At 35.6% G+C, this 24227-nt stretch overlaps 1 protein-coding gene across 1 annotated transcript in view; it reads right to left on the bottom strand.

The window, feature by feature from the left end:
- LOC120204566 (serine/threonine-protein kinase ATM-like) overlaps positions 1 to 24227 on the bottom strand; it is a 91788-nt gene that overhangs the window by 27809 nt on the left and 39752 nt on the right. The window contains 30 exon segments of the mRNA XM_039204626.1: positions 233 to 307; positions 396 to 462; positions 1408 to 1523; positions 1645 to 1959; positions 2402 to 2488; positions 2719 to 2823; positions 2942 to 2989; positions 9424 to 9531; positions 10486 to 10620; positions 11435 to 11549; positions 11964 to 12081; positions 14415 to 14484; positions 15357 to 15428; positions 15989 to 16210; positions 16301 to 16493; positions 16694 to 16740; positions 16855 to 16953; positions 17155 to 17295; positions 17378 to 17519; positions 18274 to 18401; positions 18502 to 18571; positions 18661 to 18782; positions 19395 to 19580; positions 19842 to 19961; positions 20649 to 20723; positions 20982 to 21045; positions 21124 to 21170; positions 21296 to 21452; positions 22632 to 22759; positions 23051 to 23176. Coding sequence (XP_039060557.1) covers positions 233 to 307; positions 396 to 462; positions 1408 to 1523; positions 1645 to 1959; positions 2402 to 2488; positions 2719 to 2823; positions 2942 to 2989; positions 9424 to 9531; positions 10486 to 10620; positions 11435 to 11549; positions 11964 to 12081; positions 14415 to 14484; positions 15357 to 15428; positions 15989 to 16210; positions 16301 to 16493; positions 16694 to 16740; positions 16855 to 16953; positions 17155 to 17295; positions 17378 to 17519; positions 18274 to 18401; positions 18502 to 18571; positions 18661 to 18782; positions 19395 to 19580; positions 19842 to 19961; positions 20649 to 20723; positions 20982 to 21045; positions 21124 to 21170; positions 21296 to 21452; positions 22632 to 22759; positions 23051 to 23176 — 3498 coding nt within the window.

The following is a 24227-nucleotide window of genomic DNA, read 5'->3' as shown; positions in this document are numbered from 1 at the left end:
TATAATGGACCTATAAGAGTTTCCTTCTGGATCAGAAGAGTTGGAGGAACAGACAACCATAGCCAGGCCATTTGATTAAAAAAATCTCTCGTACTTATAATACTATACAATAATATTGGTTCAAAGCCTAAATCTGTTACAAGGGAATTATTCCAGAATGCCTTTTGGGCCATGAGAAGAAAATACCGCATGCCAAACTTTACATATCAGTAGCATAACAATATTGAGGTACCTGAAACTTGATTATTGTAGAGTAGATAAACTCAGTGCTTTCCTCACTTGCATGAGAAACAGACCAAACAAGCTCCTTCAATTGACCAAAGAAACAAGTGTATCAATAGGTCATGCAAAGTCAAGCACCTAGAAAACAGAAACATATGCGGAACTAGCGCAACCTCTTTTGAAAGCTTCAACTTTCTCTGAAATTCATCAGAATCTCCCTCCTGCAATGCTCTCAGACAACTGACATTCCACCAAGTGTAAACAAAATCATTGTATCAGCGGGAAAAATGCATGAAACTATAAGTCAGCTCAATACTAGGGCTTAAACATTTAGGTATTTGATTCATAGTATAGCATCAAAAATCTTCTTAACTAGCAGTTCAGATTTAACATAGACACTTTGCCATTAATTGAGAACTCAGCACACAAGGGAAAGCCTACACTTGAAGAAAGACACTTAACCATTAATAATAGCAAGATGCCTCTATATAAGTAAGCTTAATACAAGGGGCATAAACATTTAGGCATGAATTTTATATTATAATATAAAAATCTACTAGACTAGCAGTTCAGATTTAAAATCTAGACATTTTGTCATTATATGAGAACTCAGCACATAGGGGAAAGCCTACACTTGAAGAAAACAATAAAGCATTAATAAAACTTGGTGTGGATGGTGCAAGAGTACTGAACATTAGGAGCCTCAACCTGGCATCTCAGACTTTTAGGATTCTTTGTTCATTTTTTCCTTGTATCTTTTGTGAAAGTGAATCACTCAAACCATCATATTCTTGTAAACCAGTTAGCTAAAATCCTCAAAGACGTGTGCTTAACACATGAATATCATTATGTTCTCTAAAGCTTAGGAGCATTCATCAATGTGCTTATCAAGTTTACTTTCATCTCATTCATTTTCATATCAATAATATTATTTTGTCCAATTAATAAATCCTTTAAGGGCCTTTAAACTGACATACAAATTCAAATGTAAAGTTTTTGAGCTATCAGGAATGGTTCATTTATATCTTCAGGAAAAACAGAACTAGATACCGCAGAAAAGAACAAAAACAAAAAATTTACACAAAATGCCTTTCCTAATAAAGCATCCCGGTTATTTTGCTTGATGTAAAAACAATGTTAATATGAAATTAAGAATCCCATTTAAAAAAAATCAAAACAAATTACCAATGCAAATTTTCATTGAAATGATGAGTTTTAGCATGTTGCTCTGGAAATTGAGAACTAACTCCTGCAGAAAGTAAAGAGAAATCCCAGTTTCCTGCACGCCAAGCAGCTTCGTACTGCAAATATTTTCTCAGGCAATAAAGGAAAAGAGTGAGAAACTATTGCATCCATAGAGAGACCAATTATGTATTTAATCAACCATCCAAACCAAAGAGAATATATAATAATGTAATGAACCTGCAATTCTGAAAACTCTAAATCCTGCTGAAACTGACCCTTCCCAGAAGTTAATCCTTGGCAATATAGATCCAACACATGCCTACAACCAATTTGCTGCAAAGATCTAATCACCCCTTTGTAAGGTTTCCACTTTGTCTCATCTTCCAATGTGGAAAGCAGAGGTTGAGACGAAGATTGGGTCTCTGCTAATGACAAAGTTCTAGAACTTCCATCCATGTGAGCTATGGCTTCAGATCGCACTTGTAAGTCATAATATTCTAGGGCCTTATTCCAGTTTCCCTCATGCTCAAAGGTAATAATTTGGGAGGTTAACTATTAAAAAAAAGAATTTAGATAACTGTTAAGAGAAATTTTTCCACCCAAATGTATATGCAGGAAACAAAATTATAAAATCAACATCATTTGCACACTTCTTATATGTATGCATTTCCAAAAATTCAGTTGACTAACAGTTAAATAAATAAGAAAAGTCCACATGTCAGAAACAAGTCGGAACAAATTTTCTACTAAGTTGGCAAAACTTTAGCTGATCTGATACACAATTTGATTCACTTTCACTCGAAATATTCCAGAAAAAACCACTATGGTAGTAATTTCTGAGATAATCAATGGTGAATAGGACAAATACCGTTAAGATGTGTCATATACTGAGATATCCCATGTTACTACACTAATTATTTAATGAACATTGAACAGAAATTAAGAAACTAATCATAGGAACTAATTGAGCACTGTATGGACTAGGTAGACTAACTGTGTGCGACTGGATAATTCCATATAAGCTGTCTGGTTCATTTATTTGAGTGATTGCTGAGATAAGAATTTCAATGTGCTGCGGTAACTGCAGAGGAAAACAATATATGGATAATTGTTAGAAGAGGTATCCCCCATGGCAACCAAATAAAGAAACACAACCAAATATAAAATTGAGCATATAGGTTCAATTATTACTTGTATTGTTTTACAAACTGACCACCAGAAACTGACCTAAAACTTCATAGCATATATTCTGTGTGAGTATCCTATTTCCAACTTTAAAAGCACAAAGAAAAAATTTTATCCACAAATTACCATCTCAAGATTGGAAAAGTCAGGGCTCCCAAGGGTGAGGCCATGAAAATGTTCTTCACACCAATACTCCACATACATCATGGATGTGAAGTAAGAACCACAAATCTATAAAATATAAAACCTTGTTTCAGAGAAAAGCACATAAATTCCAAAAATAAGATATAAAAGGAAAAAAAGTGGAATCAATTAAAAGGAAATGGAGCGTGAAGGTTCAGATACTCACAATCGCTGACCTAGCTATAATGAGATAATCAATAGAAAGCCAATATACCTGGCAAAATAATACATTCACCTCAAAAAGAAAATCAAGGAGCAACAAAGAATGACTAAAATAAACCAAACACATCCAAATTTCAGAATTAGAGCAGCAACTTATGGTAATGCAAGTAAACAATTTTGACAATCAACTCTAGGTACAGTAAAAACTGTCCCACAACTGACGTTCATTGTCTACTTATCAATCTACTTTGGACCATCCTTTGGACCAGTGTTACCTAATTCACGGAACGGGTACGAAATCACAATTCGTTAATTTTACCGTTAGCAGTTCGTTGGGGGTATACTTCTATGGAGATTTATATATAATGAGACTCAAATTTAAGTAGTCAATAGTTAGAGATATTAGTCTGTCAATTATGTGGAGACCTAATTAGTAATTGACAGGAATTAATATTTTAATTTTTATAAAAGAGGAGGACTAGATTTGTAATAAACCAGCTATGTGAAAGTGTAATAATGAAAATACATATATTAAAACAAAAGCTGTTATTTTTATTGGGTTTCGTGCGTTCATATCTTCTTCACTTTTCTCTTTCTTTTCACAAATTTTATTTCTCTATTTCTCTTCACAAGCTTTCAGTCTTCTGGACCTCTGGTCTTCCCCCTATCTTCCACTGTTGATAATTAAAATGCCGATTGAAAGAGAGCAGTTGATTCCACCGTCGACGATCTGCAACATCGGCCCTTAAACCGCCTTCCTTACCCTTCTTTCCCCCCCTTCTTCCACTGAACTCTTCTCCTTATCTTCCTTTGTTTTATCTATGATGGGTTTTCGGTATGGCAATTTGATCGTTCTGGAACGTGTTCCTTAACAATTTGGCACATGGACGAATCCCGAATTGGAACGAACGAATCCAAACGAGATTCGTGGGGATGGGGCAAATTAGGTAACACTGCTTTGGACTATTCAACAAATCAATATAACTTATGTGTGAATATAGAAATCTTTAAACTTCGAGTAATGGTAGTAGGTGATAAACATCAACGTGTTATCAGTTAGAAAAAAATAGAACCTTTTAACTGCATTATGAGGGGACAAGCAAAAACAAGAAACATTACCACAAATAAGCCAGATGAGAAAGCTAAAAAGTTTCACAATTAAGTCCTCACTTCACAATTTTAATGAGCTCCCATAAGATGCTATTAATGACTAATACAAATAAGTACACACATTACCAGAGCAGTGCTTCACCTCCACCAGCGTAAGCCTATAGCTAACCATCCCTTTCAATAAAATGCAAAAACGATTATTAAATTGTACTTGGTAAACTTGCTTAGCCCTACTCATAACCTCCACTGTCAGAATGTTAGACGCAACAAACCAGTAGCAGGAGTTTGGTTCTGATTCCAATTTTGATTCTGATTTTATTTTTATTTCCTACAGTATATCTAGTACCTATTCTGATTTTTATTTTATTTTCTAAAGTTATCTATTAGCTTAAATAAAACATTCATAGTATGCTACGAAATTGGGGTTGCTCTTATTTAAGAGCAAAGTTATCTAGTACCTCTATTTAAGAGAAAATTTACCAAGTAATAAAACAAGTAGAATTTCAGTTAATAGAGGAAGGCTACTCCCTCAGTGTTCCATCACCATAGGCAAATCTGAATTTCCCATTCATCCCCAGTAACTCGATCCCACAGAACACAGTATGACAGAATATTTCAGCATGTAACACAAAACAATAAACAAGTCAAAGTAATGCTTAAATTTTGTGAACCATTCCTTAGATCAAACTTTTATCTTATCAAGCCAATTAGAAAATAAGTAATTCTTTTCAAGATGCCCAAGGTTGCAAACACAGCTCCTTCCATAAATGGAAGAGCCTAATAGAGATGAACTTCTGCAATTTTAACACAAGCTGGAACCTAAAAACAAAATCGCTCACTAATCAAGTAGTTCTCCATCTTGTATTTGGGTCAACACAATATGCAAAGGCTTACTAATCAAGTAGTCCTCCATATTGTATTTGGGTCAACACAATATGCAACTCGGGAGGTTTGTAATATGTTGGGGATCACGTTTAAAGGGGGTCAGCAATTATTAGAGGAGGAAATCGAGACGCTGGAGTTGAAGAGGGGTTCGAAGAAGTTTTAGGCTTCCTCTTTTTACTACTGGGTTGTGTAAACTGTTACATATATTTTAATGTCAAAAATTAGCTTGCTATCGTGGAATATTAGGGGCTTAGGTAGACATGAAAAAGTCAGAGCAGTAGCCAGACTTGTGAAGAAGAGCAGACCCATTATTTTGTTGATACAGGAGACCAAGCGTGAACAGTTTCAGCATGATTTAAGAAGAAGACTGGGGGGGTTGTGGCTAAAGGGCTTTAATTTTTCTCCAGCTGTGGGTGCTGCAGGAGGATTATTGTGTTTGTGGAATGAGGATGTGTTTGAAGTTAAAAATGTTTTTATTCACAGCAGATTTATAGCAATCGTTGGTACATTCAAATCGTCAACGGTAGTGTGCAGTATTGAATGTGTATGATCCTTCTATTGAGGCAGAAAAAGAGGCTTTTTTCAAAGAGCTAAAGGAGTTTGTAGTAGACCTTAATGTCCCGGTGTGCATTGGGGAGACTTTAATTCCTATTTACAGCCGGATGAGAAGATGGGGGAGTCTCAAAATTGGCATACAATTGAGCTGTTCAGGAACTTTGTTCAACAGACTGAATTAATGGACCTTCCATTAGTGGGTGGCAGATTTACTTGGTGTAACAACAGGGACTGTCCAACGTGGATCAGATTGGATCGATATTTAATTAATGGCGATTTTCTGATTACCTTCCCGAACATAGTTCAAAGTCTTCGCCCTATGTCTCTCTCGGATCACAATCCGGTTTTTTTAGAAGAGAATCGATTGAATTGGGGTCCTAAACCTCAGATTCTTCAATTACTTATTAGAGGAAGAAGGGTTTGAAGAGTTGGTCAGGTCTACAATCTTAAACCTCAACAGGGAAAATAATCGTAGGGGCATAGTAAGAATTTAGCAAGGTACAAAAAAAGCGATTAAAATCTGGTCGGGCAGCAGGCATACAGAGATTTCCGACTCTATTTCGATGCTGGAGAACAAAATTCTTGATATGGAATTAAAATTTCAAAACAACACTCTCTCGCATCAAGATTGAAGGCAGTTGTCGCATTACAGGAGTGAGCTTTGGAGGATGCACAGGATAGATGAGAGGATTTGGTTTCAGAAGTCAAGGGCAAAATGGATTAAGGAGGGAGATAAGAATACGAGGTTCTTTCATCTTTGTGCCTCGAGCAGGAAAAAACAGAATTCCATCTCATTGATTATTGAAGGCCAGGAGAATTCGAATCCAGATCAAATAAAAGAGCATGTAACAGATTTCTTTACGAAGGCTTTTAACAGTGTAGCAACACTGGAGGTGGAGGATTTGAATCTAGGTTTTTCCAAATTAACAAATGAACAAAGGGAGCGACTAGAGGTGCAATTTTCAGAACAAGAAGTTTGGGAAGCGATCTCATGTTCAGATAGTAATAAGGCGCCTGGTCCGGATGGGCTCACTATGGGATTTTTTAAGAAGTGTTGGCCTAGTTTGAAAGATTTTAGTGATGAAGTTCTTTAGTGATTTTTATCAGAAAAAGAAATGGGAGCACGATGTCAATCATACATTCAGTACCTTAATTCCGAAGAAAATAAATCCAGTATGTATAAAATTTTGTCTAAAGTATTATCCAAGAGACTTATATCGTGTGTTGAAGATATTGTTAGCTCATCTCAGTTCGCCTTCATTCCAGGAAGACAGTTGCTAGATTTTGCATTTATTGCTAATTAGGCTATAGATTATTGGAGGAAAAAAGGGCAGAAAGGTGTTTTTAAAGCAGATTTTCGCAGAGCTTATGACACGATTGAATGGCCAATCCTACTCCGAATCATGAAGATGGGATTTGGTGCAAGATGGTGTTCGTGGATCTCGTATTGTCTATCTACTGCGTCGGTTTCTGTTCTGTTGAATGGTACCCCCACAAAGGAGTTAACTATGTCTAAAGGTTTAAGACAAGGATGCAGCCTTTCTCCAATCCTGTTTAATTTGGTTGGGGAGTTACTTCATTTGATGTTGATTAAAGTGGCAAATATGGGACTGTTCAATGGTTTTACTGTTGGAGGGCCAGCTAACTCTTGCCAGTTGTCGCGTCTTCAGTTTGCAGATGATTTAATAATTTTCTGCCGCGCTTCCATTGTGCAAATCAGAAATGTTAAAAGAGTTTTGAGAATTTTTAGCTTGATGGCTAGGCTCCATCTAAACCTTTCGAAAAGTCATTTATATGGGATCAATATTGAAGAACCTACCCTAAATGATTGGGCATCTTCCATAGGTTGCTCTGTGGGTTCTTTCCCGACGGTATATCTAGGATTACCGTTAGGAGCGAAGAAGAATTCAGAGGTTTTGTGGGAACCAATTAGACAGAGGTTTAATAACAAATTGACAGGTTGGAAAGCTTCGGCATTATCCTAGGCTGGTAGATTGGTCCTTCTGAAATCAGTTCTGACTTCTTTGCTGATATTTTTCCTATCAGTATTCAAACTGTCGAATAAAGTTAGTCAGAAATTGAATTCGTTGATGGTTGGATTTTTGTGGGCGGACGGTTCAGAGAAGAAGCGCATCCATTGGGTGAATTGGCAAACGGTGTGTCGTCTGATTTAAGGAGGCTTGGGGGTCTTAGATTTAAATCTTACTAATCGGGCTTTGTTAGGGAAATGGATTTGGAAATTTGCTAACGAGGATACACTGTGGAAGAATTTGATTTGCTGCAAACATAACATTGATAGTATGACTATGTCGGTTAGTAGGGTGTATTCTACCCAAGACTCTTGGATTTGGAAAGGAATTGTTAGAAGCTTCTTGAAGAATGTCGCGATTGTTGAGAGGTTTAGATCGCATTCTAGAATTCAAGTGGGAAATGGCAAATCAATTTCTTTTGGGAATAATATACCGTTGAAAATTCAGTTTCCAAGAATCTTTATATTGTCCCCAAATAAATCGGGAAGGGTTAGAGATTTTGGCAGTTATGATTCGAATGGATGGATTTGGGATATTCGTACGAGAATAAATTTATGTGATTGAGAGTTGGAACAATGACTGGAATTAATGATCAAATTGAACAACATTCAGTTGACAGAGGAAGTGGACGATTTTTTATCATGGACAGGGGAAGGTGATTACTAAAGACCTAGTGGTGAATCCTATTTGGAAGAATTGTGTATGGACAGGGTTGGTCCCTCCTAGAATAGAATCCTTTCTTTGGCAAGCTACTCACCAAAAGTTGGCAATTAAGTCACAGTTGAAGAACACGGGGTCCCGTTATTAGATGGGGAGCTTTGCCCGATGTGTATGTTAAGTGCAGAAACGGTTCAACATTTGTTTATTGTCTACCCAGTGGCTGACGAGGTTTGGACTAAGCTTTTCAGACTGTGGAATATAAGCACAGCTTTGCCTAGGGATATTTCTTCTCTAATCAGTTCCTGGTCTGATGGTGGCTAATTCAATTATCTGGAAATTTATTCAAGCTGTGGTTCTTTGGTCGATATGGAATCATAAGAATTCTATTGTTTTCGACAATAAGGTTCTGGACAGATCTTCCCTTTTCTTCATTGTCAGGTTCAGATTAGTCAAGTGGTTCTTAGCTAAGTTCCATCAAGTGAAGATTCCGATGGATTCGCTTATAGTTGATCCTACTTTAGCAGATGGTTTCAAGTGTTTACAGCTACAAATAGGGGTGTTCAGAAATGGCTCCCTCCACCTACTGATTTCTATAAATTTAATGTCGATGGTGCTGTGAGAAACGATGGGATGGCGGGTGGCATCGGGGGTATCCTAAAAAATTCTAATGGTTTCGTCCTAGCGTCGTTCTCAGAAAGAGTAGGTCCTGGTCCTCCCCCATTAGCAGAGTTGAAGGCTATTAGAAAAGCTGTTGATATTTTCTATTCCTCTGTTTGGGCTTTGAAAGGCAGATTAATTCTGGAAACTGACTGTAAAAATGATGTGGAATGGGTTCAGTTGCCCAGTCTCGCACCTGTGTTTTTTACTAATTTAATTAAGGAAATTAAGTCTTATGTACTGTCCAGGGGTCTGGTAGTGAAGTTAATTCCTAGGGGTTGTAATTGGGAGGCTGATAAGTTAGCAAAGGAAGGGATTGGTTGAGTATAGGCTGTTTTAACAGGTTTTCCTGCTTCTTTCGAAGTCAGCCTTGTATGATGTTATGTAAAGGTTTTCTAATGTATCTTTGAGTAATTAATAAAATGAGGTACTCTTTTCCTCCTTTCGCTGGTTGACCCTTTTCTTTTTGAATGGGTCAACTACGAAGGGGTTTTTTAATGAGATCTCCTACTTCTATCAAAAAAAAATATGCAAAGGCATCAAATGCAGTCCTGGTATTTTTTTAGCACAATATAAGCGAAAAGCAAACCTTGTCCCATGAAGATGTTGTCATGGTCATTGCACTCAATGTAGGTGCTGAATCTCTAGGTTTCATTGGGGAATGGGATTTAGAGCTAAAACTAGAAGGCTTAGAATGCTGCAAAATCATCATGAAACTCTTAAGTGGATTATAAATAGAATTCATAATCATCCATAAATCAGATACAATGCCATAAATTTAAAGTTAAGTCCAGAAGAATCGATGCTAACAAGCAAAAAAAATGTCATATCTTGATTGGTTACATTTGAGTACAGATATGATATTGAATATTATCATGTGTATGGAGTAAAAAAGTTCACTTGCTAGCATTACAGCTCAGACTTGACTCTTAGTGGCACCTATGCACAAAATGTTTCATCCTCGTAGACCTGTCTTTCCATTAAATCAAAAGATTTCGACAACGTTCTTCAATCTAGGATTTCCATCAACCTTAAGAAATTATCCCTCTTTAGCCTAATTAAATGTAGGCTATCTTGAATGATATGCTAACTTTAATGACTAATTGTAAAATCATTATATAACATAAATAAAAGGAAATTGTTTTATTCATTAATTTTTAATTTTTAAGATAGGCATCCAACCACATACGCTAACTTTAATGACTATTTTTTTTTTGGTATATCCACATTTGTTTTGACAGATGACGGTCTCTTTTATCTCCGCTTCATCTCACGTGTAGGGGCAACAAACATACCACAAGGTATGAACTTCACATGTAGGCATAACAAACCTATTGTGTGATATGAAATTCGCATTTTAGAGATAACACACTTATCACGGACAGGCTATCATATGCAATGATACCAAGAAATGAATAGATTGAATTATTTCTGCAAAGTACATTGTATATATACATATAAGTTATCATCTTTACAGGATTAAATCAAATCTAAGACTAAACCTTATATAATCATTCTAAGATTTAACTAAGTTCTCTAGTCAATCAAAACCTTGGAATTCCACATTAATCCTATCTAATTGTCATGTAACTGAGGCAACAAAAGAATAGCAGCATCAGATCCAAACAGAAAAAAAATCTGATATATGTACCTTCGAATGTTCTTTTCTTAACGGGCCCAAAGATCTTTCCAGAACATAACAAAATCGAAGTTCATTAAGGGCATTCAGCCAAACTTGTATAGACTTTATCAACTTATTCGACTCCACAAATATATGCTCCTGAACCTGCACATTGAACAAAACAAAAATTCCAATTTGGTGTTTTCAATTAAGATCATAAATTGCAAATTAGACAACAAATTAAGAAAGACATCACACAGTATCAGCACTGATATCAGAAAGTAACCTAAAGGGAATTTAGAAACCATTTCAAAACATAATATCAACTCGCTAAAATAATAACTAAAAAAAAGAGTTATAAGCAACAGAAACAAGAAATTTATAACTGAAATATATAGTTGCAGGAATAATATAATCCGTTTGTGTATTACATATCCTTGATGGATGAATGATATGATGGTCAACCAACTGCACAGCAAAAATCAACATCTCACGCATTCAATGCATGCATCCATCTATACCATCCTAATTGCCATTTGTTCCCTATAATGCATCCCTCTTGTTCCTCAAAAAAATCCAATGAATCAGATTGTTCCTTTAGCACAGAACATGAAAAGGTTCCCTTTATCATTAAGGTTGGAAAAAGCATTTGGCCTAAAAGCTGCTGCATTCCACCCGTACCTCAACGCTAGTGGGAGTAATAGTTTTGGCTGGATTCTAGGCATCAATGCAAGAGGTGTAGTTACAGTACAAAGCTGTAGTTTGTGACTAGAGTTACTCTCTAATCCTTGTATCTCTAATCATCTATTCATGTCTCTGTCTTTGGACATTTTAAATTTTAATTCATCCCAACACCATTTAAAATAAGGGCTAAGAAAAACAAAAACTTTGGCCAAAAAAAGAAAAGCAGAAAGAAAAAGAAATAGCAAAACATCAATCTCGTTTAGCAAAATCTCCCATTAAAAGTTTAATAGACAACCTGTTCGGCGATTAAATTATGATCAACATCCTTTCTTCCAGCTAAATTGACAACAACACTGGGCAAAAGAAGCTCTGCAACTTCCGGTTTCAGCAGCACAACATCCTGGCATAATCTTAACGTAGCACATTGAGTAATTAGGAATTTGAGCACGCTATCAAGAGAATGAAATTAGAATTATGTATTTATAAGGTTACATTCAGAACCTAAATTTGGATATCCAATTTTAAGATTTGATTTCAAATTCAGGAAATGGAGATCATTGTGTGGCACTGTGGCTAAAAATAGGATTGGAGAAAGATTTAAAACAATCTTACGATTTAAAAATCAAGAAGTTTTTAGCTGGGTGAATTTGGCAAAACTAAAAAATTATTTGAAACCATAGATGTGGATCCTTTAAAAATCCAAGTGGGTAAAATCAAACTCAACATTTTAAAACCATTCCAGAGTCCAGACCACAATTTAAACCATAATCCAAATATCTCAAAACGTACCATAACACATTTCTAGAGGTGCAAGAAAATAATACCTTAGGATCACATCATTGCAGTAGCCAACTAATGAGTATACAAGTGGACATATCCACTTCTCAAAAGTTTTACCATGTGTCATCCAAGTGGTAGACTTCTCCAGATAAATGTCTTCAGCTGTAATAACATAGAATGAACATATATAAAGGAAAACCAAAAACCAACAGAAAATTTATATTACTATCCAGGACTGAAATCAACCAAAAATCAAAAATTAAATATGGCAGCTTCAGGTTTCAGCTAAACAAAACAGAATGCATCCGGAAAGTCGGTTCCCTGGAAGGGATTAGCCTAAAGCCTATTAATAGCACGATGTTGGATCTACCTATCCTAGAGCATACTACTCCTTTGATTGTTTTCCTTGCAGTTACACTTCATTTTTCATGCTAATAATGCTTCTCTTATTTTTTTTTATAGGAATTGAAGGCCTCGTTAAAAACCCCCTTCTTGATTAAAGGAGCTTGTAGAGAAGCTCCTTAATCAGTGGAAGGAGGAAAAGAGTGCCTTAAGATTTCATTAACAAAAAGAAATTACATAAGATACAACCAGATAAACACCCCCAACATAACCAAAAAAACCAAAAAACCAAAAAAACCCAAAGACACCCCTAAACAACAGAACAGGCTCAGCCTAAACCATCAAAGGTACTAACACAGTCTTAATTTTGGCTGAGCTGTAAACCAATCTAGCAACAGCAAAGAAGACTTAACGCCTAAACAATTCCTGGAATACAACACAAAACAGTACAACAAAATGCCTGAAACAATGAACCAAACCCCTCCTAAAGTAACTTGACTACCGCCGAATTACAAGACCTAGGAATAAGCTCCAGCAAAGTTGGAGGGCCTGGATCTGAAGATACTATGGAAGAACCCATCGTACTGCCTTCCTCAATATCAACTGACTCAATCCATAGAAACCAAATTCTAGCACAAAAGCCATGAGCTTCCAAATGCTTCTCTTATTGAAAAGAAAAAATTCATTTGCATTTTAAAAAAGCAGTCACTGATCATCCAATGCCCCCAAATAAAAGTTTACAATGATGATAATAACTAATTTCTTTTTTTGATAGGAATAGAAGGCCTCATTAAAAACCTCCCTCATAGTTGCCTCTTGTAAGGAGACAAATAGCGGAAGGAGGAAAAGAGTGCCTAAATATATTAATAACCCATAATTACATAAGATTCCAAACATTACATAAAATTACCTAACATAGAACCATAACCAAAATAATATACCATAATCACTACCCAAAATAACAACCTCCTCACTCACTAACCAATTCCTGACTTAGCTAGACAGTCAGCTTCCACATTAGTACATCTGCTGATATGCTTAATGATAACATTAGACTGCACAACTATCTTTTGAATTTCTGTAATCAAATCAACAAGGTGAACGGGGCAAAGTTTCGGGCTGTTGATCCACTTCACAGCAAGAAACGAGTCACTTTCCAAAATCAGAATTCCTTTGTCCCTCCAAACTGACTCAAAAAACACTTCTAACCCCACTTTGATAGCAAAAATCTCAGCAAGAATAGGAGAACAAGGTCCTAATGCTCTAGAAAAAGAAACCAGCTTATTCTTTTCGGCATCTTTAAGAACTCCACCAATACCACTTCTTCTCTAATTAAAGTTAACAGCCCCATCAACATTCATCTTAAAATAACCTGTAGGAGGAGGGCACCATTTTACTCTTGACGATCGAAAGTTAGAGGGGGACTTATGCAAATCCGCCAAAGTAAGATCTCCCACAAGGCTGTCCACTTGGATAGACACATCCTTGTTTTTAGCTAAAAACCATGAAGCCACCCTATACCTCACCAAAAAAATAAATTAGCTCTATTCAACTTGCCTTTCTCAAATACAATCTGGTTCCTACACAGCCAGACATACCACAAAACAGCTCCTGGGATAAATCTCCAAATACACGAGTTTGGTCTTAATTGCGACCAAGAAAGCATGAAACCTTTCGGATTATTAGGGAGAACTGAATTAACTTTCCACATACGGAGGAGTTTGACCCAAATCTGCCAAACCTGGACGCAAGAAAAAAATAAATGCCTGACCGATTCTAGTTCCACTCCACATAACACACATAAAGGGGATTCAATATTTTTGACTCCTCTTCTCATTAAGATAGTTTTAACAGCCAACTTCTGATGAATAATTTGCCAAATGAATATCTCCACTTTTGGTGGAACTAAACCCTTGCACACTATCTCCAACCATGAATTATCTGATTTTGACAAACTTGAAACTAATCTAGAGCAAGAATGAACCATAATAATTAATTTCTTCATCTTATAAAATCTAAATATAGCCATGAAATATATAATAATTATAAAAATAATAATAAACCTACAATATAAGATTCATTCAACATACAAAGCCCACTAAAACTTTCTTAAGCAAAGAGAAACAATTTTCAGTTATTTAGCCATGCACTACCTTTAAACTTCTTTCCCAGATCCATTAATATCTTTTCCACCAGCTCACAGTTAATTCCTTTAGAGTGAACCTACAGGACAGAGAGCATAGTTAAGCATATGAGAGAGGAAGATTTGCATTAAACTTTCAAAAAATAAAACCGGGTATCAGGACAATGAAAGGGGCATATCATCATTAGCAGGAGACAATCAGCAGCATCCAGTTAAGTACAACAGAAAAGTAATAGAGAAGAACCGTAAGCATTCAAATTTAAATAAAATGCAGCTGCATCTCTATCAGACTCAAGTACAAGTGACCTTATATTTCATATATCGGACTTAAGCACGCTTCATTTGTAGAATAATGTTTCTTGTAAAAGGATAGGGAACAGCACCTATGACACTAAAATATTCAACCCAAATGCATAGGTAATGAAAGCAATTTCACAAATTGTTTCTGACAGAAGACAAACTGAGCTTTAGCGCAGCAGCACCTCCAGATGCCTCCTAATTAAATAACAGGTAACTCTATTTAACTAGCAGGCATTGGAGGTCCAGATCAGATTCAAGTCCAAACATCCTCATCAAGCCATGTGAAGTTAGATGGTCCAGGAACGTTCACATGGTTGTCTAGGGATTAGACAATGAGAAAAAGAGCAACCTTCTAATTTGACAGAAATTTCAACAATGATAAAACATCCAACCATCAAAGACACGCCATTTTCAACCTAAACAAGACAATGTAATTGATATAGATTGAAATCTTTAAGAAGTCAGCTATCCCTGTGGAAACATGGCCACAATATAATTCTAAAGCGCCTTTCTAAAGTGAAGTAGAATCAAGGGCTTTCTATCAAAAAAGGGAAATATGTTCCTCCTATCTTCAATCATAAGTTCAAGGAACTTGTCACGTTTAGAGTTAAACAGCATAATAAGCAATCAAACCAGAGAATTGAACGCTTACCTCGATCAGAGATCTTTCATTAGAATCAAATGATAACATAGCTTTTTGACCCCTTTCAGTTGACAGTATTCCCTATAGGAAAAGTGAGTCAAATACATAAACAATATTTTATTTTTACCATCAAAGAAGCCAAAATTAATATTTTCAAAAAGTGTGTGGGGTGAGAGAAAAGAAGAGAGGGAGAGAACAAATTAAAATAATACGGACCAAAAGTCCAAGATAATTATGAGAGGAAATAGAGTCAAACAGTTATTCTTTTCCAAAATACCAAGTAAAATAGGAGATCTAACTACATTATGATAATTAGGTCCAAGTGAATTATTTTAACGAACACCATCACCAAATAATTTACCATCTTAACAAGATTACACGCTTTTCCCTGGTCCTATCCACTCAGAATTTATCTTCGGTCGTAGTTTATAAATGCATCAGCAATTGTTTTCCGGCTAAGGTTCAAATTAATTTTGTAGGCAATATAGCAAGATTGTAGAATTTATGTTGTCATTACTGCTCACCTAGTCAAATGATGCTGGTTGACAAAAAACAGAAAGAAAGAAAAAATATCATTGGATAGAACCTAAAAATGGAAACTTAACCCTAAAATTGAGGGAAACATATCTTTTTGAACTCACCCTTAGAGTTTGTGACGTTATATCAACTATTTGAACAGAATCATCCATTAAGTATTTCTTCAAAACTCTCAAAAGTGCAATTAGAAGCTCTTCAGACACACTAGACCTCATGGAAAATATAATTTCAGAAGCAACACTACAGCTAAGGGGTGCACGACCATGTATATGGTTAGAGTCTCCAGGGAGATGAAAAACAACAGAGTGTGGATCTCCTATGCCAACCTACAACCACAATCAAGTACAGGGAAAATCATGTAAGCTCTCACATAAAGCATCAGAGAGTGAAGGTGTAAGCCAATCTAACATAAATACCCTGGATATTAAATCAGACACCAATCCTCTAATCCGACTAGAATCATTAGAAGCACACATGCGAACAAGTGTCCAAACTGCATGCACAATTTCTCCATCTCCATGCCAATATGTATCATCCACAAAATCTTCAGTAATCTTGCCTCCCTGAAATGTTTCCCCTGCAAGTAGCTTCTTGTGCAGAGCTTGTAGACTGCAAGGGCCAAGCAAACATGAAGCATCTTAACAGAAGATCATATTAAAGATTCAACTGACTCCATTCTAATTATAGAAAGCAATCGGTTTATAAATTCTAATTTGGTAATAGTGAGTCATTTAGCAGTAAGAGGTTTCTATTTTCTTCAATTTGAAGAATCAACAGCATGTAAATGTATATTTTGAAAGGACATCAACCTCCATGAAAGTAATCTTGGTGGAAGGTAGCAAGACCTCTTCACAATCTGAAAACAATCAGAAGAAAAACGGAGAAAAAGAACAGGAAAACTACAGTGAGGAAACCATTCAACCACACATATAATGATACATTGGTTTAGCTGGAATTCATTCAGTCTTGCCTTCAATAGATGGTCTCTTGGAGAGTATTCTCGGCACAAATCCTTGTGGAAGTTTCTTATTCCTTCAAAGATATCTATTTCAGGAAAGGGTTCCAATTCCTGAAATAGAAGACTCCATAAATAAGTTAATGGACACGTAGCTTCCAAAAGTTGAAAGAGAACCATAAAACTTTCTGCCTCTTGGCTTAGCATAGATGTCATACAAAACAATATCACATGTATCTGGAAAACTTCATAACAGTCAAATTAAGGCATAATTATAGAGCCTCCACATCATGGTAGGAAATCAAAGATACTTACTCTTATATAATCATAAAGAGATGGATCAGAATCCACTGTCAGCTCAAGAAGCAAAGACAAAACAAGAGATGATCCCGATGCAGAAGATTGCCCAACAGCTTCAAGAGGAATGCAACATGCCACCAACTTTGACACCAAAAACTGCAAAAGTAAACAGCTTGAGAATAGAGATTTCGTCCAGTTAATAAATTGTAAGCTTTAAAGGGTTCAAAAAATAAAATACCTGGAGTTGTTCACCAAGCACGCCCACAGTTTCCTTGGAAGGGTTGTTTTTAAAAGTTTTGAGTAAGGAAGAAATTATACGACAGCATTGATCTTGTAAAGCATGACAACCAAGAAATTGCCCAATCAAATTGAAAAGATAACTGCATAAACTCAAAAATGATTCAAATAAGAATTCAATTCATTAAAGCACAAAACGTTAATTAATAACTGCTCACGCCAAAACTAGTATGTGTAGTAGATTGAAATTCTTCCGAACCCTCAAACAACATTTCTGAGAATCCAAGCACCAAATATCACAATTAAACTTGGCAAAAGAAGCCTAAGAGAAATTAACCCATTCACACAACTCCATTATTGGATATAAAAGAATCCAAAGAAAAGATAAAAAAGATAAAAAAAATTCCACTTTATAAACATTAATCAACATCAATTGCGTTTTACAAATATGCCAGGCTTGATAAGATTGCAATATAGGTGAAATTGTCTTTGAGCAAGTGCAAAACTATTCTGCAAAGCAACTCCGAAGGGGAGGATGTTTTAAGAAATAGAAACATGGGATACAAAGCAATAGTTCAGATGATAAAAGTCCCCAGTCCAAACATCCTAAAATTGCAAGCAACTCAACATAAGAATTCTAATATGGCATCTCACCATTAAATCCGTAGAAAAAGTTGAATGGAGAGAGAAGAAAACATAAAAATTAAGAAAAACCCTGAATCCACAATTAACCAACCAAACATCAAATACATATTTTATATATATGCAGTTTACAACAATAAAGGGGAATTCCACACAAACATATTGCTAGAACAAAACCTTTAGAAGCTCATGCAAATGTCTCACGCATACACATAAAACTTTGATTATGTCATTAAGTACTTAATTGCAACTCACTTGAAAGTACTTGAAAGCGCAGCTCTATGTCCAAGAATGGTTATAAGCACCTCTATGGAAGCTAACCGATGGCATCTGTGCCTATGATGAATAGCTGCAGCAATTTTGTAATGCATTTCTACAATAAACTGCAAAATTAAAACAAAAGTGAAAATGACACATATTTAGGAAGACTATTCAGTGAAAACTCCTTGAATAGAAATGCTTATTATAAGAAAGCATCTTCACCATGAAAACTCTGTCAGGACGAAAAATGTTAATCTTGTCAATAACACTGATACTTGCACAGTGACCATCCCTACATGAGTCAAAGAAGAATTTTGTCATAAAACAAAGAAAATATAACAAAATGAATAATAAATAAAAAGCAAAGTGAACATAACACACATTTCCAAAAATCCATCGACAACTGTTTGAATTGCACGGGCAATATTATCCCTGGAGAAAAAAGGAATAATAGGTTCTGACGCACAAGATGCAAGAGAAAGAACATGGCTTACAATAGACACCTACAAATACACAAAGAAGAGGAAAACATCATACATTAGAGTCGATGTGATCATGATACATGATGATAGAACATATGTCCTGAAATTTAAATGATTTACAATAACTGAGATTTCATAAACAAACGCAGGACTAAAATGCTTTGAATACATGATTAAAGGGGCTATAACAGACCTAACACTTCACAAAAATACTATCCAAATGAAAGTAACTAAAACAACTCTCCTTTGAAAATGCTTTTTGAATGTTACTCAACTCAGTATTCACCATCTACGTGGTAAATCCATTAGGTTTTTTTTTTGGATAAAATGGAAGGCCTCATTAAATGCTGTTATCCCACATAAAAAAAGTTTTCAATTTGTTGCAGACATACATGCAAGTTGTCTCCCTCCACTTGTTACAATTGGTTCTAGATTGTACCCCTAATTTTTTCTATCATGAACTGTTATTGATGAATACATATTACAATAACAAAGTAAAAGAAATAACAAAAATTTTCCTGTGAGTGATCTTGGACAGTGGAACGTGGTCATGCTAAAACCAGCTTAAAAAGGTTTTGCACATAAATTTGTTATTACGAATCTCCGGATTTATCAAATTTACACGGAACATACCATATTTTTCTTGATGAGTTTATCTCTTTCACTCTCAGAAATCTCAGCAAAATGCAGAATAGAATTCTGAAGAACCATTGCTCCTTTCTCAAAACCAGAGCTCTTACTGCAATGCAGTGTCATACAAACTGAAAAAATCGGCACAAAATGTTCTTTAACCATAACAGGCAAAGGTTGGCCTGCAATCTGAAATCAACTAAGCATGTCAGTAAAACAAACTATAGTATTTAAGTAGAAATCTGGATAGATAACATTAAGAGACTAGCATGTATACAACAAAACCTATATCAGATTGACCAAAGACCACCTATAAACCTTAATTTCTTGCTGGAGAGAAGACACGTTGATTAGTGACTCTAAGATTACTTTGTAGGCATAACAATAAACCTTAAACTGTCTTTATCTACTCAAAGCAGAAAGGCAATGGAACATGGAATTTGCTCCTACCTTAGAAACCCAATTCAGGTTAGAGTTGTCCTCATGAATAAATAGAGCTGGAAGAAGCCAATGGAAACAATATTGCAAGAAGTAACTAGGTTCAGCATCTAATACAAAAAGTTGTCGTATCTGCAAAGAATAACCACCAATGGTCAGAAAATGTTTAGATTCAAAAGGAAAAATAAATGGAAAAAAGGAAAATGGTCATTGTATATAAAAATAATTACGAACATACATAAATAAGGATGCAGAACACGCTTTTCACATTCCTTAATTGAAAGCAAATCAAACAACCCTAATAGAAAGATATTAGTCAAGTTTACAATGCAAAATCAATGTAATTGATTTTAGCCATTCAACTGATGAGTTAATTGGAACATATGAAACCTCAAATCATTCAGTAACTTCCACGGATTATCAGAGCATTAATATACAGGACAAGAGAAAGATATAATTCAAACCAAGCCAAATTAATTTAGCAACATTTTTAAAAAACATAAAAAACTATTACCTTAGAAAATGAGGGCAAAAAATTAAAAAATGAGATTGGACATATCTGAAAAGTACAAATGCTGCTAAAACAACAAACGAATACAACGTAGGAGTTGTGAAAACAGACACTCAATTGTCTACAGAAGACGCCACTTATTTTGTTTTGTTTACATATTAAAAATTGAGATTGGACATATCTGAAAAGCACAAATGCTGCTAAAACAACAAACGAATACAACATAGGATTTGTGAAAAGAGACACTCAATTGTCTACAGAAGAACCTACTTATTGTGTTTTGTTTACATATATAACAGGTATGTTACCTCCACAAGGGCTGCTATGCTGACACCACAAGCAACCCAACAAAATAAAATGGATCCAATAAGTTCATCCAAGTACTGCACAGGGAAAAAAAATTCGGCAAAGTTAAAGCCAAATAAGGGTGCAGATAATTAGGAAATTCAAAGAACTTCCAGCAAACAAACCCCATAAATCTACCAGCTAAAACCCTGATCAATATCCATCAAATGCTTTATAAAGGGGTCCATAAAGAGGGGCATTTCCACAGGGTAAACCTCCTTAAGGAATACAAATCACAGCTATCACTGTTTCACATCAACAATCTTAGTTCATTAATAGGAAGGAAATCCGCTCACCTTCATTCTTGACATATACTGTAGCTTTCTCGATAGATTATCAAGTGCTGTGTTTACTAATTCCCTGAAGCAAAAAGATTTCCACTCAAAGGAACAAAACTGTTGGAAAATATCACAAAAGGATAAGGGTAGGATATTGTACCTCTGACAAGGATCCATGGCAGAAACTGCACACATCATGAAAACAGCCTGCATATTAAATGAATAAAACCATTATGTCTATCTAAGTTGCACATTCTATTAACCCATTCAATCCCATACAAATTGATCAAGAAGTGCAGGTGCTATATTAACAAACCAAAACCATGTCACACCTCTAGTTCAATATTCTCACTATGCAAAGCTAGCTGCATAAGGGTAATAATGACAGTTTCAACTTTTTGACGGGACTGTGGACCTGCAGTAAGAACTTCCTGAGCTGTAACAAGCTTTTCTTTGGAGTAAAAGACCAACTCAATGCCAAAGTTAGAACTGCAGAAACAGCAAAGGAACAGTTACAGTTTGATGTGTTACTTTTTTATGATTAGGGATCATTATATACATGTTAATGGAGGGGAAAGAAAAAGAATGAAGAGAACTATAGAACCTACATGTAATAATATGTCCTAATTAAAATCATATAATAATACTAAATACCCTTCTCAATAATGCCTACGGATATCAATATAAGATAGAACTATAATGTGCAAGGGAAAACGTTTTTCTTTTCTATTCAGATAATAATGTACATAAAATTTTAGCCATTTGACAGTAATTCTAATGTTCAAAATGGAAGAAAGATGCTTAGACATTTTTCAACAGTGCCCTTATTAGCAGATTTCAGAGAACTCATCCAGTCAGCGTGAAACTTTATCAACAATTTTTCCACACAAAACTTCATACGTTCAAATGAGAACTACTGAATTAAAAAATAATACAACGTCTATTAACTTTCAGGTATCTTAGGCACATAAATTTAACATGAGACTCTCTTCTTATTGCTATTTGGTTTATGCTGGATGCTATTCTTAAAATAAAAATCAATAGTACACATATAGCATGCAGGAGAAAATAAGGGAAAAGTCATTGAGAAAATTTACACCACAACAAAAACAAAGACAACATATAGAGGATGATGTCTATTGTATCATTATGGTGCTAAAACACAATAATATAGAGATGAAGATAGCAATATCAGCCACTGCAACAATAGAACTTTACCAGCATTAAAACCAATACTTCTCAACTAAAAGGAAAAGAATAAATATCTGGCTCAAAATAATTGGCATGTGCGTCACAATTACAAGGGCCTATCAATTAAATGCTAAATTGTTTTAAAGTGGATGCATACAGAGGAGGAATCTAATTGGATGCATCTATCCCCGTTCATTAGTCACCCGGTTAAAGATCTATTATGCCTACAATGCAAAATTCAAGTCACATGATATGACCTTATGACTACATGTGAAGTTCATGTCATGTGAGAGGGAGAGTATTGAATAGGTCACAAAAGGAAATTGGCATATATTAAATGGGGGTATCCTGGGCAGATCAATATAATAATGGCCTCTTCAAGTATTGCCAAAACATTTCAGGCAGGATGTCAGTCTTAACGATTAACAAGTAGTAACCACTGTATATTGATATATTCGAACACGAACTCAAACTCACCAAATATCATGGAAGAGCTCTCCATGGCCATCCCAGGTCTGGAATAGAACACCAATGTGCCTACTTAGAAAGTACCTAACTCGATAATCAGGATCATGAAGCATGAAAAGCAGCTTTTCAATCATTCCCTGTAGATGGTTATGAATCAGCAAAAGTTCCCCGTGTAGTGGCATGTGGAGAAAGAAAGAGAAACCTAATCAATCCATTCAATTTAAATAATGTTTCTCATCCAGAAGTACCTTCACAGTGCTGATGACCAACAACTTTTTAGATTTTTCACAGCATCTTTAAGGAAACAAAACTATATCACCACTACATTTCTTTCATACATATTATTTTAGATGATGCATGTACTTTTCAGTCTGATCTAAGACACGGAAATAAGAGGGGCACTAAGGGAAGGATCCAAAAATAATCACCTGGCCGATCTCAGGACTGAGTAATATAAAATTGCAAATGCAGTCAATTAGTTTAACTCGACCAAACCAGTCAGGAAGACCAAGTTCTGCAACTTTGCTGATCAGCTTCCCAAGATACACCAAGGACTGCAATGAAATATCAAGCAAAAACACAATGGTTGGGACGTAATCTCCAGGTCAATCTCATCATCACCATAGTGTTGAATAGTATATTAAGTTTGCAACAAAAAGGAACAATATCTGGATATAAAATTTTAGATAGGGAGTTGACAACTTAGTCAAAGCAGGTTGAAATCAAAATGCAATGCCAACTTTTCATCAAAACTGAGAACTTATGATTTTATATATCACCTGATCAAAAATTATATTAATCTTAACTGGAAAAAAAAAAACCCATGTTTTTTTTTATAGGAATTGAAGGCCTCGTTAAAAACCTCCTTGATTAAGAGAGCTTGTAGAAAAGCTCCTTAATCAGCGGAAGGAGGAAAAGAGTGCCTTAAGATTTCATAACCATAGGAAACATAAGATACAACCAGAAAAGCCTCCCCCAACATAAACAAACAACCCAAAACAGCCAGAAGAACCCTAAACAGCAACACTAACACAGCGAAATTCAACTAAGCTAAACCGACAGTCACAAAAATGACCGACCAGAATTAACACCTTAACTACCCGAAAACCAGCACAAAAACAAAACAATTACAGCAGAAGCCGAATATCACAGCTGACTCAAACCATAAAATCCAAAATCAAAAACAAAAAGCCCTGAACTTCCACTCAACGAGTACAAGACTCTTCTTCCGCATTACTGCCTCTTCTGCCTAACTGCCTCTTCTAGCTCGACATGTCTACAAAGACCATCCAAAACTCCAACTATAGAGCCTTCAAGATCAGAAAAAACTCCCTCTCCATGCACCTTCCTCTGAGACTTCTTGCTTTGACTTTAACGAGGCTTCCTTTGATGAGCAGAGGATTTTTCTTGAAAATTTCGGAGAGAACTAAATATAGCATTTCTCTCCTCCAAAGCTGTTTTTTTCTAACGCCCAACCACTTTCTCAGAATTCGACAGCCCCATCCCCTGACCAGCAGGCAGATCCTCGTGCACAGCTGTCCCACTAACCGAACTAACAATCGGGAACTCCAGGAACCTATTACTATTTAATAAAACCTTGGTCTG

The sequence above is a fragment of the Hibiscus syriacus genome, unplaced genomic scaffold (genome assembly GCF_006381635.1).
Source record: "Hibiscus syriacus cultivar Baekdansim isolate YM2019G1 unplaced genomic scaffold, ASM638163v2 tig00011079_pilon, whole genome shotgun sequence".
NCBI classification, from domain to species: Eukaryota; Viridiplantae; Streptophyta; class Magnoliopsida; order Malvales; family Malvaceae; genus Hibiscus; species Hibiscus syriacus.
Note: the sequence above shows the minus strand (reverse complement) of the source record. Positions and strands in the feature narration are given on the sequence as shown.